At 36.4% G+C, this 13,855-nt stretch overlaps 4 protein-coding genes across 7 annotated transcripts; 2 read left to right on the top strand and 2 right to left on the bottom strand.

The window, feature by feature from the left end:
• Positions 1-1,803: 1,803 nt before the first annotated feature.
• LOC129567957 (ATP-dependent RNA helicase DHX33) lies at positions 1,804-5,030 on the top strand. The gene is made up of 9 exons (XM_055445351.1): positions 1,804-2,259; positions 2,332-2,532; positions 2,599-2,821; positions 2,919-3,103; positions 3,165-3,240; positions 3,308-3,694; positions 3,762-3,992; positions 4,058-4,360; positions 4,502-5,030. The coding sequence occupies exons 1-9, from the start codon at positions 1,988-1,990 to the stop codon at positions 4,778-4,780; spliced, it is 2,157 nt and encodes a 718-aa protein (XP_055301326.1). The 5' UTR covers positions 1,804-1,987; the 3' UTR covers positions 4,781-5,030.
• Positions 5,031-5,134: 104 nt separating this feature from the next.
• On the bottom strand, positions 5,135-6,202 carry LOC129567958 (uncharacterized). The gene is made up of 2 exons (XM_055445352.1): positions 6,176-6,202; positions 5,135-6,110 (listed from the first exon to the last, which is right to left on the bottom strand). Exon 2 carries the CDS (start codon positions 6,065-6,067, stop codon positions 5,135-5,137), a length of 933 nt encoding a protein of 310 aa, XP_055301327.1. The 5' UTR covers positions 6,068-6,110; positions 6,176-6,202.
• A 476-nt stretch (positions 6,203-6,678) lies between these two features.
• On the bottom strand, positions 6,679-12,264 carry LOC129568015 (guanine nucleotide-binding protein subunit alpha homolog). Of its 4 annotated transcripts, XM_055445513.1 has the most exons (7): positions 11,721-12,264; positions 10,972-11,612; positions 9,956-10,861; positions 9,009-9,356; positions 8,319-8,450; positions 8,081-8,217; positions 6,679-7,990 (listed from the first exon to the last, which is right to left on the bottom strand). In XM_055445513.1, the coding sequence occupies exons 3-7, from the start codon at positions 10,346-10,348 to the stop codon at positions 7,633-7,635; spliced, it is 1,368 nt and encodes a 455-aa protein (XP_055301488.1). In that variant the 5' UTR covers positions 10,349-10,861; positions 10,972-11,612; positions 11,721-12,264; the 3' UTR covers positions 6,679-7,632. The 4 variants fall into 4 exon arrangements, with proteins under 4 accessions (XP_055301488.1, XP_055301486.1, XP_055301487.1 ...); XM_055445511.1 differs by having other exon boundaries at positions 10,972-12,251; XM_055445512.1 differs by having other exon boundaries at positions 11,109-12,251.
• A 171-nt stretch (positions 12,265-12,435) lies between these two features.
• LOC129568016 (ubiquinone biosynthesis protein COQ9, mitochondrial) lies at positions 12,436-13,767 on the top strand. The gene has a single exon (XM_055445514.1). The coding sequence runs from the start codon at positions 12,562-12,564 to the stop codon at positions 13,648-13,650; it is 1,089 nt and encodes a 362-aa protein (XP_055301489.1). The 5' UTR covers positions 12,436-12,561; the 3' UTR covers positions 13,651-13,767.
• The last annotated feature ends 88 nt before the right edge of the window (positions 13,768-13,855 follow it).

Raw genomic sequence — 13,855 nt, 5'->3', positions numbered from 1 at the left:
ACTCTCACACATTCATTTCACTTTCACATTCAGCAAACGCTAAACGATGTTTTCTTTTTTTCCGTCCGAATAATTGTTATTTTTAAATTCATGATAGATACTAAGGCTGCAAAGGCGAAGCTATAAATTTGATAGAACTATACAAATTGATGTATTTAATTTGAAGTGGTGAAAACCAAAAAGCAAATAAATATTTTAATAGCATGAATTGCGAACTCTTCATGACACATTAAACGATCCATTTGGAGAAAATGTATTCATCAACCGAGGTGCAACCTCCACATAGGAGGTGCAAGCATTTCAGTGTAATCTTTCTTCGAAAATTATCTTTTAGAAAGAGCGATGAGTAAAGAATTTCAATGAAAATGACCACTTGAGATAAGTGCTAATATATTGGCGCCTATACTTAAAGATCGTTCTATTTTTTTTCACCAAAGTCTGCCATATTTCTTTTGAATTCCAAATAAAGCACATATTCAAGAAAATACAACCGAAACCGAGCAATCGTTTGGCTGATTTTAATCTCAGTTTATTTATTTTAATTGTTATTTACTTTTCGTAATGGGCTACTACTGTCTATGTTTTGGTTATTACGTACAAAAAAGGTGCAAAAAACACGCCGTTGCAAAATATATACTGTCGGAAAATGTGGATTTTGTTGTTGAAAATTGCAAAAGCATCTCAGTCAGTATTGGCTATAAGATTTGGCAGTATGCGGTATCTGAACCAAGCCCATAATATCCAGTGAAAAATCGAGATGAAAGTGCCTTGAAGTAGGATCAAAGCAAACGCATATTCATATGTGAAGCAATGAATGTTTTTTCTATAAAGAAAACTTAAATCCTCTTATATTATGGTCCCACGCATATATAATTGACAAAATCATCCTGCAAGCAGAACACTCCATGCTTTGCATTCCTTATGTAAGTATATCATGTTGTGTGATCGAAAGTGAATTAGGTTTGAGTTACTGAGCTAGTAATAGATACCAACATGTTTCGATTCAAATGGAAAATGTAAACATGTTTTTTTTTTTCGTGATAACACAAGATATGTATGTTGATGTCACGACGTCGCATAATTTATATATGTTTAGAGCTTAAGTAAATTGTAAATTGTTGTTGTTTTTCTTCTTCTAGAAAGTACTGCACATAATCATAGATACTTGTAAATTCCTAGGGAGCATTTTTCCCATCGGAGTCGTGATATTTCCAATATCGCATTTCAACGATTCAACGTGTATAAGCTAATGAATAACAAAGCATTTCTGAATGATTCCACGTATTTTTTTTGCTACTCCCATCACTCTACAAATCATTTGAAAATGTTATGTTATTCATTTGATGATTCATACATTTGATGTGATATTGTTTGGAAATTTCCGACTAAGATAATAACAATTTTCAGCAAGAAATTAGCCATATTGCAATTAAAGATATGAAATAATCAAACATTTTGGCTTCGACATATAATTCAGGAAGTTGGTTTGACCCATACAAACAAAAACAAAAAAACAACGTTTTTTGTCATTTTACTGATAGAAATTATATTATTGGAATTCTAAGCTTTGATATTCACCCTTTCCTGACAACTCAGTCTTTAATTATTGGGATTTTCAATTTAAAAACGTTAAATTGCACTTGTGTCACACGATATGAAATATCATACAATGATTTCATATAAACATCTCTTTGTGAGACTAATAATAAACGACAAGTTTAAAAAATTCGCCAGTAAAAATCCCAATGAATCTGCATTACCGATCCAAAAGTCCCGCTCGGTGCGAACGCAACACTTTGACAGTCGTCAAATGTCAAACGCAGTGTATATTTCAGCGATAATAAGTAAACGGCACATTTTCGTCGACTTGTTTCACGCGTTATAAATGTTTTTGTTAAACGTGAATTATGTAGCAATAGTTTGTTATTAGCACAGATTTTCGTTATTCTATTCGCAGCACATTTTTAAGTAGTGAAAAATCAAAAAAATGGATTCAAAATATTCGATATTTTCAAAAAATAAGACAAATTTGTCTGACTCAAGTCCATTCAGTCAGAACCTAAAACGTAAATTTTCCTATGGTTCGCCGAGCTCTGTACCACCAGCCGCAAAGAAACCAAATTTACAGAATGATACAAAACCGTCGAATGCATCGCTCAAGCAAAACATCAACCAAAATGGAGCGTCAACAAATAAAAGCGCCGTTGCTGATATTCAAATGCAACGCAGACGATTGCCCGTATTTGCTGTTCGCGACCAGTATGAGAACCTAACCACAATTTTTGTATTTGTTCAATTGTTGTTGATCGTTCCGTTTTATTTTCCAAATAGGTTGTTGGGTTTTTTACGCAAAAACCATACATTGATTGTGATAGGAGAGACTGGATCTGGCAAAACAACTCAAATACCTCAATTTTTATTAGAAATCGGACAATCGGCCATAGCGGTGACACAACCGAGAAGGGTAGCGGCAATATCAATATCAACACGTGTTGCCAAAGAAATGAAATGTAAACTAGGAGAAACGGTGGGGTAAGCAAACGAAATGGTCACATTTGTTGTAAGACAATGGCTTTAAATCTGATGTCCATTCCATAGATACACCGTTCGTTTTGAGGATATGACATCGAAAAAAACAAAGATCCGATTCTTGACCGATGGTTCACTCTTGCGAGAAGCTATGTCAGATCGATTACTGATGCAGTACAGTACCATAATACTGGACGAAGCTCATGAGCGCACGATAAACACCGATATTTTATTTGGTATAGTCAAAGCTGCACAGAAACAGAGAGTAGCGCAAAATAAACACCCCCTTAAGGTGAGTGTGTCCACTGTCCAGTGCACACTGCACACTGCACAGTCACCCGTCTCTATTTTATACTTGAATTCAATTTCATTTTATCCATGGAATTTAGATAATTATCATGTCAGCCACGATGGACGTTGATCACTTCTCCAGTTATTTTAACAATTGTAAGACCGTATACCTCGAAGGACGAACATATCCGATCAAAATTATGCACGTGAAAGAGACACAAAGTGATTACCTGTACGCAGTTATGTCGACTCTGTTCAAAATTCATCAAGAAGCGCCTCCAAAGTAATTTCTGAATCAATTTGATATCTCCACATTTCAATTCAACATTAAATTCCAATTTCAGTCATGATATATTGGTATTTCTGACGGGTCAAGAGGAGATTGAAAGTATGGCACATCAAATTAAGTCAATGACCAAGGTAATTCAAACCTTCATAACATTTTTTGTGGATCAACATGGCTAACAATTTCTTCGTCAAAATATAGTCAAATAGTCTGAAGGGGCCGATACTACGTGTTTTTCCGCTGTATGCACAATTGGCTCAGAATCGTCAAATGGATGTGTTCATGCCATCTGGACTGAACACACGTAAAATCATCCTGAGTACAAATATTGCCGAAACATCGCTGACAATTCCGGGTATAAAATATGTCATCGATAGCGGTGCTGTGAAGCGTCGCGTGTACGATTCAAAAACTGGTATGGACACACTGAAAGTGCGAAAAATTAGCCAGGATCAGGCGTGGCAACGATGCGGTCGCGCGGGTCGCGAATCCGAAGGTTTTTGCTATCGAACATACACATTCAATGAATATAAACAAATGCCAATCACAACGACGCCGGAAATTTTACGAAGTAACATTGCTGCAACGGTATGAACTAATTTCTTCTAACATAAGAAGATCTCAATCCATCTTAATTTTATCCGTCTCTGCATAGGTTCTTCAACTAATGTCACTCGGTATTGACTGTAGAAAATTTGACTTTATTGATTCGCCAGATGCGCAGTCAATTGAGTTGGCCTTAAATCAACTCGTTGCCTTGGGAGCAGTGAGTATCGGGAAGCAAACTGAACTAACTGAACTTGGTAGAAAAATGGCAAAATTCCCACTCGATCCAAAATACAGTAAAATCTTGCTGATGGCTCCACAATTTGGATGTTTGGAAGAGGTAAATGAATCTATTCAAACTAATTCAATTCAGATACTTTATTGTACTGACGTCCGAAATTGCAGGTTCTCAGTATTGTTGCCCTGTTATCAGGTGAAGATGTGTTCATAAACAATATCCATGATACTGATCGACGTGGTGATGCCTTGGTTGCACATGCAAAATTTGAAAATGAATTTGGAGACCATTTGACACTGTTGAATGTATTCAAGGCGTTCGCCAAGGCAGAACGACCGAAAATATGGAGTCACGACAATTTTTTGAATATTCGCAACTTGGGCTATGCACTCGAGGTACGGAATCAGTTGAGCGAGATTTGCAAGCGAGTCAATTTAGAATTTGAGAGCTGTGGCAATAAATTCGATCAGGTAAAGTCATTATGATGGATAATACAATTTTGCAATCAAAAATGTAGTCAAGACATGACCGTTTTACCACTGCAGATGTAGACACTATTAGTCTAATGAACAAATTTAATCAAGGCAAAACTTCCCTTTTTGCAATTCCAGGTTCGGAAGTGTCTACTTTCCGGTTTGTTCATAAACATTGCTGAGCTGCAGCGTGACAATCATTATTTGACGCTAACGAATCGACAACGTGCCAAAATCCATCCGTCAAGTGTGCTAAACGGTAAATCCACGGCAAAGTACATATTATTCACCGAATTGGTAGCTACGGGCAAAACGTATATGCGAACCGTTACACAAATTGATCCCGAATGGATTGACGAAGTTGTGCCGAATATTCAACAACTTAAAAAACTATTCAAAATATCCGACACATCCTAACGCCATATTCGGATTTCGGTTTTATTTTTGATTTCAAAAATTTTATGATTTTTTTTTAAATTTACATACTTTTTTTCTGTTTAACATAATGCAATCTTAACAATATGTGATTACAATCAACATGAACGAAATTCTACTCAGCTGATAAATACATATATCAAACACGCGCGCTATATTTTTATGAATTTCTCTACAAAAAATTAAATGATATCAAAAAATGTTTGAAATAAACGGAGATTTAATCCATAAATTGTAATGTGTATCGTTTTGGCTTTGGACGATGTGAACCTGACAATTTAAGACTTATATTTTAGTGCGGTGAAGATGGTGTGATATTAATAAACTGAAGATGATTTAACTGAGGATAACATTTTTAACGAAACGTCTAAGTATACTCGTTACATATTCCTTACCACAATAGGCTAACGAGTATTTCCTAATCATATTATCTTCGACACCCATACTTTTCCAGAACAATGAATCCATGTTGAATAGTTGGTCGGCTTGGTTTTGAAGAGCTGAATTGCTCAAATCGATCTTGGCATCCGGGTCCATGTCTTCGAAATCTTGAACATTATCGACGAATTGACTTGGATGTAAAGATTCTTTTGGTGGTTGTTTCGTTCCCGTGTGTGTCATTTGTGGTGTATATCCTGGCTGGTATTGTTGGTTCGGGGAAAATTGTGTGTTTGCTTCGACTATTTGGATTGGAAATTGTGCAGATTGACGCTTAACTCTTTGATAGACAAAGTTAGGCGTTGAAATTGGTTGGTATGCCACACCTGGCTGAGGATAATATGCATAGTTGTAATTTGGAACTGATTGAGGTAAATTATACGCTCCATAATTGCCCAAATTCAATTGTGGTGTCTTTGGTTTTTGTGGTGGTTTTTCTTTTGTGATCATCGCAACTTTCAAACCAACACGCTCTTCATCGGCCTCAGTCTCAACGGGTGCAAACACACTGCCACTTAAAACACTATTAACGAACTTCGCAACCATCTGATATGCGCGTCTAGCAAGTAGTCGTAGGTTTTGCATGCGGAAAAATCCCATCAAACGAGGATATTCGACGTACAAGTGCTTGTATAAGCATTGAGCCATCTTTATTTCCGGATTCAGTAGCAAATACGTTCTATATGCAGTTTTGATATACGATCGAACTGGGTCCAAGTATTGTTGCAAGTTTGGAAAACTCATTTGTTGTTTCGCTAGACTTTGACCGGTTTTACGTTTGGATAGAATCGGACTGTAAACGTCTTGCAATACCTTTTTTAACTTATGCATTTCGAAACCACTACTATTGTCACTTGATGAATGTTTTGGCAAACTATGTAAAAAAAGGGGATAAAATTAATTCAACAAATCGTTAAAATCAATTACCATTAGCCTTACTTAGCGGTTTGATTGCGAAATTGTAATAAAAATTCACCAAAAAGAGGCAATACACCCTGGTCTGAAACAGCTGGTGCATTCGACGTAAATGAATCGTTTGCTTGCACATTTAAATCATCACTTTTTATTAATGAAACAAAAAAGAACGCAGAAAATAGAACGACGAGGAATTTATAAGGTATTCGATTCATTGTAATGAGGTTTAATATTGACAGAGAGAAAAAGAAACGTCGATGATTCCAACTTTGCAATGTTTCTTGATCACTAACCAATGCACTAATAACCACTGTTTGGTATGGCATTCAAAATAAGTCCCCACCACATATGATGTGCATTACAGAGCAATTATGGAAAGACCACGTAAGAGAACCTTAATAGTGCCATGGTAATCTGCTTGCTTCGCCATCAACGCATGTCTGGCTCTAATGACTGAAGAATCTTATTGGATTTTATGTGTTCTAAAATGCGGAATCAAATTGACCAAATCAAAATACCAGTAGACATAACCTTTCATTTAATATCGTTTAATGAGTGCGATATATTATACAATAATCATATAAATTGCTTTTCGGTTTCTTTTAGATCTTAGTGTCTAAATACTGTTCGAGCGAAATTCGAGATTTGCATTTATGTTTTGATTGTTTTCTTTTTTCGTGTGTTTTCCTTCCTACATGTTCTGAATAAATTCAAATATCAAAATGCTGTATGAATATTGAATATACAGTTAAACACGGAAATGTTTGGTTCCTTAAATTCAGGCCGAATTACAGGGGGAGGCTCTTAAAGCTAATATGTTGGTTCTGACTCTGAATTTACAATTTATAATTAAAAAAAAACGTCGTAAAAAAACCCAAGGAATCCTCTTATATTTCGAGTCCAATTATTCCATATTGTTGAAATAAATGGTGTGTTCTCATCCACAGAATCAAACATCATTTTTTGGCTACACTTTTTTTTCTTTCTTTCCTCCTCTCACTTCTTTCAACTTAAAAAAATATCATAACAAAAATATCTGTATAAAAATAGACAATATGCTTTTAAAACGGTAGATGGTGTGATACTGCGCGGGTAAATTTGTTTTTTTTTTTTCATTACTTGCACGGAGAAGATAAATGCGTTTTCCATTCGTAAAAGTAACAAAATGATTGGATTGTGCATTTCAGAGTGGGATTGTACAATAATGATTTGCTGCCTGCGTTTTAGTTTTAGTTTTTAATTTGTTGTTGTGTTCGTTTCGTTTCTGGATATATCTACTTGTTTGTGTGTGTGTGTGTGGATATGACAAAAAACTACTATCAAACAAGGATAAAATAGTTAGGAGTTCGATATATTGCGTCACTGGCGCTCGTAATCGTAAACCGATGTAGAGTCAAAGACAATTTAACAACTGAAGCGCAGCTATTGATTTTGTTTTCGTTTTTATGTTGTTGTTGTTCTGTTGTTCCGGATTAGGTGCTCTACTGTAGCATCAGTGCCGATAGGTTTCGCTTCAGAATAGTGTCTTTCACCGAATTAAAAACCACTTGAATGTTTTGCGTATCGACCGCATTCGTAAAGTGATGATAAATGGCTGTGTGAGTATTTCGTCGGGTATTCATAAACATCTGTAGTATAAAATTCTGAACGTCTAGTATCGAATGCGGGTTGCCTGTAAATTGTGGATAATACCAGCGTATATCAGTCTCTGGATTTCGTACTTTAAGCGCTAACAAATCGGTTTTGTTTAAAAATAATATCGTTGAAATTCCTTTGAACGTTGTATTATTTACAATGGTGTCGAAAATATTTTTCGACTCTTCCAGACGATTCGTTTTCCTATTGGAGACAATTGGGAGACAAACATGTAATTGGTTATTATTGATTCTTATTTTATGTGATGCAAGTACACACGACATTGAAACTTACCGATCTTCGGCTAAAACTTGATCAAATTCCGATGTTGACACAAGAAATAGAATCGATGTCACTGAACTAAAGCATGTCGTCCACTTTTGCCGTTGAGTTCGCTGCCCTCCTACATCCACAAACACAAAGGGAATGTCCTGAAAATTCACGTATTTTGATTAATTTCACACTTTCTTCCATCTCCAGTCGTTCCAATCGGACAATGTACCATATTGGTGACATTGAAAGTAACACTTACCTTGATCTTTATTGTAAACTCGTAAACACCTTTCGTTGCCTTCCGACAATGCAATATATCCTTTTGGGACGGAATATAATTTGGTTTTGCTATTCGATCGATCTCATCGAAAAAATAACTAACTGAATCACTCTGAAAGGAAAGACACAAACATAGCATCGGTTAGAATAAATCAGAGATTACTATGAGATATTTTTATTCACATGGGATAGAAATATCGCATAAAAATATCAGATATTTTTCATGCGTTGCGTTGTTGTAACGCATCTGCAGTACAAAATTCATATTCCCTCCTGGGAGCCAAGTCAATTTTGCTGAATTTGGCTCGGATCAGTCTCAAATTCGACTTGACTCCCAGGAGGGAATATGAATTTTGTACTGCAGATGCGTTACAACAACGCAACGCATGAAAAATATCTGATATTTTTATGCGATATTTCTATCCCATATGAATAAAAATATCTCATAGTAATCTCTGGAATAAATGATACATTCCAAGCAAAAGAGTATCGTTTCAATGAGTGGAGGTGATAACATCGCGAACGGACAGACGCCTCATGTTAGACAGTTTGAGTGCAAGATTTATATCATTGAATCAACTGTTAGATCTGTATGGTTGAATCAACCAACAGTTGATGTCTGTTCATCCGGGATTCATGACCACCACCCGAGCAACGTTTCTCAACTCACGATTTGGAATTCTCTTCTGCGATCATATGCCCTTCGAATAGCCCGTTCTTGCCACAAAATCTGTACAGTTGGCGCATAGTCATCGAAAAATTCGGCATCAAGTTCGGTTCCATGAAGAAATTTACGCACTCGCTCCGCAGCCATTTCAGAGGTGTGATTCTCCCATGCAATGTCTAATTTTTCACGGGCATCGACTAATACCTGCATTCCTCTCACAATATTTTGATATATTACATGTTGATACTCTCGCATTAATTCTGGCTCAAATTTGATGCCATGAATGATTCGCATTTGTTTCAAAAATGTGGATTTCCCAGATTCGCCCGCGCCGAGTAAGAGCAATTTCACCTACGAAGATTGATTAAAAAAGAAAATTATGAATCATATTGGCATAATATTCATTGTTGTACAGTTAATTAAAAGTGAACATCAACGAAAATAATGTCATATCAGCGAAATCATCTCGTATTTATTATTTCGAGGCACAGAGCTATGAATCATGCCTAAATAATAATAATAATAATAATAAAGCAAACGTTGTATTGCAAAATAGTCGTGATAAAAGTTGTTATTGTTCTGTTATTATTTTTTTGCTGCTACGCTTTGATTCCACCGCATCGAAATCAGATGAGGTGAGAGAAGAACTAGTTTTTTTTAGCGCGATCCAAAAACATGTGACATGCAACTGGTCACACATTTTAGTCAGATGTTTATGGCCAATTTCATTTTTGTTTTGTTCCAGCACAAAATAAATATAAACAAACCGAGCGAGAATGCAAATGAATAACAAAAACTGCACAATAACACTCCGAACAGATTACAGAGAAAAACAAAAGCATTTGATGCATAAAAGTAACAAGAAAAAAATAACAAAAACAACAACAACAATAAAACGAATAGCTCTCTGCACGATTGAATTAGGTGGGAAAAAAACAGTGCAAGTGTACCTGTCGTCGGAATGTATGTTTATCTTTTTCCAAAAATTTGTCGATTTCCCGTGATTTGTATCGTTGCTCCAACTCCTCCGGACTAGCGCGAAACCGCATCAAATAGTTAAAAATGTCATTACAGCATCGCGAGCATGAGAATCGTAGTATCGATCGTCTGCCACTTTGATTGCTGTTCGAATTGCAATTGATATTGTGATTGTTGGTCACGAAACTCATATCACCATTACCGCTATTGCTTGCGACTTGTGCAACAGCAACAGCAGCAGCAGCGGCAGCGATATTGGACTTATTGTTGCTATTGTTAACATCGTCGTCAATGGCTTCCGCCATCTTTGCAACATTCAATATGTCACTTTTATTTCGATTCTTTCTCTTGCCACAATTCAACATAAATACAATCGTTTGTAGGCCGTAGACACAAATGCACAAATCAACTCTTTCACTTCCCAAATTCCAACTGGTGTACAATGGCAAAATCACCAAACAGCGTTATAGTTTGAAAAAACTCCAAAGAAATCCGGACCAAATAAACACTACATTATCTCTTACTCTCTCAGTTCGAATGATATGATTAACAATTGTTGTTGTCACATTGACAATTTGCGAGCATTCACATCTATCGTTTTTTTTTTTTTGTCGTCTTTCTGTCTATATAAACAATGTTGCTGCCCTTTTCATGTACGCACCGATCCGAAATCGACTTTCTTATTTTCGTTTACGTTATGATCACCAAAAATGATTGATTCACACTGTTCTCACTCGAAATCAATGCGCTATCAATGACATCAACTTATTATTGTGCAATCAATGGGCCAAAGTGTGTTATTGCGTTTGGAATTTGTGCGAGAGAAATAATCATTTTATTTTAATTTTTCGTTGATTCGATCACATTGCTGCCGCTCGCTGCTGACACGGGCGAAAGAGACACACATAAAAACGAACGATAGAAAACACCCGAGAGTAAATAATTTAATTTATGCTCGTAAAATATTGCTATAAAAAAACACACATACACTATTTGTTAGTGCACAAAAATCACACACTGCTTTTTTCTCTTCTTCCTGTACAAATTTCTGCTCAAACCTGCGGCTTTCCCATTTGGCACTGGCAAATAAAAAAACGAAAATGGGCAGAAATGATTGTGATTTACCGAACGATGATTGATGTAGTCGCCTTTATTGTTCTCTATAATTCTACGGAATTAATTCGGAGCGAAAAACAAAAATTCCACTCCCGTCAAAATCATTCGTATGCTCTGAAGTGAATGCTCTGTTGTAATTGCTTAGGTGTATTCGTATTATTTTTTTTTCTTCTCTTCTTATTCTCGCTCTCTCGCTCTCCGTCTCTCCCTGTCTCTCTTTTCCATTCGATCACATTCTCTGTTTAATTTACGCTCTGTATTTACATCTTGTGTTATGTGAAATGCACATCACACACCTATTCGAATGATGTTTCGCCTATTGTGCGGTTGTGTTAGTGCATGCGTTTTGTTTGACATTCCAATCCAATCTACTACGATAGTTTCGAAAACGCCTGCCTGCTTCAATGTACGTGTATTCGGTATTCAATTCGAATTTCGTTCTGGAAGATCGAAACCACCTCGATTCGATCCCATTTGGTGGTGATCTAGACACACCGATTTCAAATCATCGGACTCACATTGAAATAGAGAATAGCAGTTCAAGGATTATTTTTCACACACAATCGAAATTGAATTCAATTTGCTCATGCAATTATTGATTTAAAAGGTTGCTCTGTTTACCGTTTTCAAGTTGGCAATAAATTGCAGCGACCTATGGCTTGTCACCGTTTCTTATTATCACACACATTTACTGTGTATCGTGTGTACAATTGTGCTTACATCAAAGCAAATATTGAATGTTTTAATGTCAAACGAAATGAAGAAAAAAAAACAACTGTAGCCTTTTACTTTATTTGGATTGAATCAATTTTTTGCCGACTTCCGCATTCAACAATGGCTTTTGTGTTCATTTGCTGCGATTTTAAATTGATTTTTTATTAAAATGTCATATGCAACGATTTAATCTGTCCGTTTATTTTGTTTATCTAGACACACGTCGTCGTCGACGCATTACTATTCTTTCAAAAACAATTTCGTCGTCAAATCTGACTGTAATTCCTGTGCTTAATGTACGTGCGAAATTGATGCACTGTTAAATGCGTAACTAACGCCTATGAATCATGTTTAATATGAATTACCACATTCAGCGGCGCCGATTTAATTAAGAAAATTGAGTTAACTATACAGCCACCACTGGTGTGGTAGTATACGTCAACTGTGCTAAACTGTGGTAATTAAACTTTTTCTTTCAATTTAGTATATAAGTGTAGGATGCTTTTTGAACGATACAGAGGGGTATAAGATGCTCGTTCAATTTATGTATTCACAACGACGATAGCTTGACGTAATTGTTTGTATTTCGTTCGATGTGAACATTCGGTGTGTGCTTTTACAGCATATTTCGAATAGTCCGCCGATGACTTTTGTTTGACAATGACTTTTCATCGTCGACAAATTTCGAGGTTATGGCATCATTTGAACATAGTTTGACAATTCGACGAGCACTTTATTTTCGTTCAATATGTCGAACCTTTCGGTACTGCCAAAAATATTGAAATTGCGTACAATTAATCAAATCGTTATCTCGAATATACGACTATTGGGTAATAGTTCTGTATTGAAAAGTGAAAAGTTGAATTCGATAGAAAATTGTAAAAACTACCGAACAAATGATGCAACCGTGCGTCAAAATGTATTGAATCGTTCATATTCGGTGAAGCATAATCGTCGCATGATTCATACATGCAGCCACTTATGGAAAAGTACAGAAGATAACAGTACAAAACAATCGAGTATTGACCAATTCCGTGCTGAGGAGGTAAAAATTGAGCGTGAATATGAAGAGCAGAAGCAGAAGGAAAACCAGTCAAATGCGAAGGACCACACAGCATCCGAATCGACCGAAGACCATGAAAAAATACAAAAAGTTCGTTCGGAAATTTTAGAAGCATCTTTGAAGTTTGTGCCGACAAAAGGTTGGAGTCAAGAAGCAATTGCCAATGGTGCCGAATCGATTAATTACCCAGGTGTTGCCCACGGAATGTTTCCAAACGGCGCAATCGAATTGATTCATCATTTTTATGCCAAGTGCAACCGCGAGCTGATCACACAATTGGAGCGTGAATTCGATGAACTTACTGGGAAAGCTGATGACAGTGGAAAAGCTGCTGAACGACCGAGTCCAAGAGATTTCGCCATCAGAGCAATACGCTTGCGACTAGAAATGATTATTCCGTACAAAGAGACATGGCCACAAGCGCTAGCAATTATGACACTACCGCAAAATGTACCAACATCACTAGCTCAACTCCTTACCTTAGTCGATGATGTGTGCTACTGTGCCGGCGATCGATCGGTCGACATCGGTTGGTATACGCGACGCATTGGCATCGCTTCGATATACAAAATGGTCGAATTGTATTTACTACAGGATAAATCACCAAATCACCAACAAACCTGGGAATTTTTAGAGCGGCGAATGGACGAAGGCATTCAGATTCAAGAGTTCCTCAGCGATTCAGATCAAAAAACAAAAACAATGGCCAATGCACTGGGTTCAGCTTTTCAGACGGCTCGAAATATTTTAGGAATAAATTGTGATAAAAGATAAAGAAAGGGAGGACAGAAATACGGTTGGGAATGTTGATATTTTCAGGCATATTTTCGTGTGGTTGTTGCTTAGAGAATAATGAGATAATAAAAGAAATATAACTTTCAGATGCGGAAATTGTGGTGTTTTTATTTAAAGTAGAATTTTCTAGCTATAAATACTTTCAGTATGGGGTGATAGGGCGTCTATCTTATCATGGCACTGA

Source organism: Sitodiplosis mosellana, unplaced genomic scaffold (assembly GCF_009176505.1).
Source record: "Sitodiplosis mosellana isolate CC-2019 unplaced genomic scaffold, AAFC_SMos_1.0 Smas_scaffold_14, whole genome shotgun sequence".
Classification (NCBI taxonomy): Eukaryota; Metazoa; Arthropoda; class Insecta; order Diptera; family Cecidomyiidae; genus Sitodiplosis; species Sitodiplosis mosellana.
Note: the sequence above shows the minus strand (reverse complement) of the source record. Positions and strands in the feature narration are given on the sequence as shown.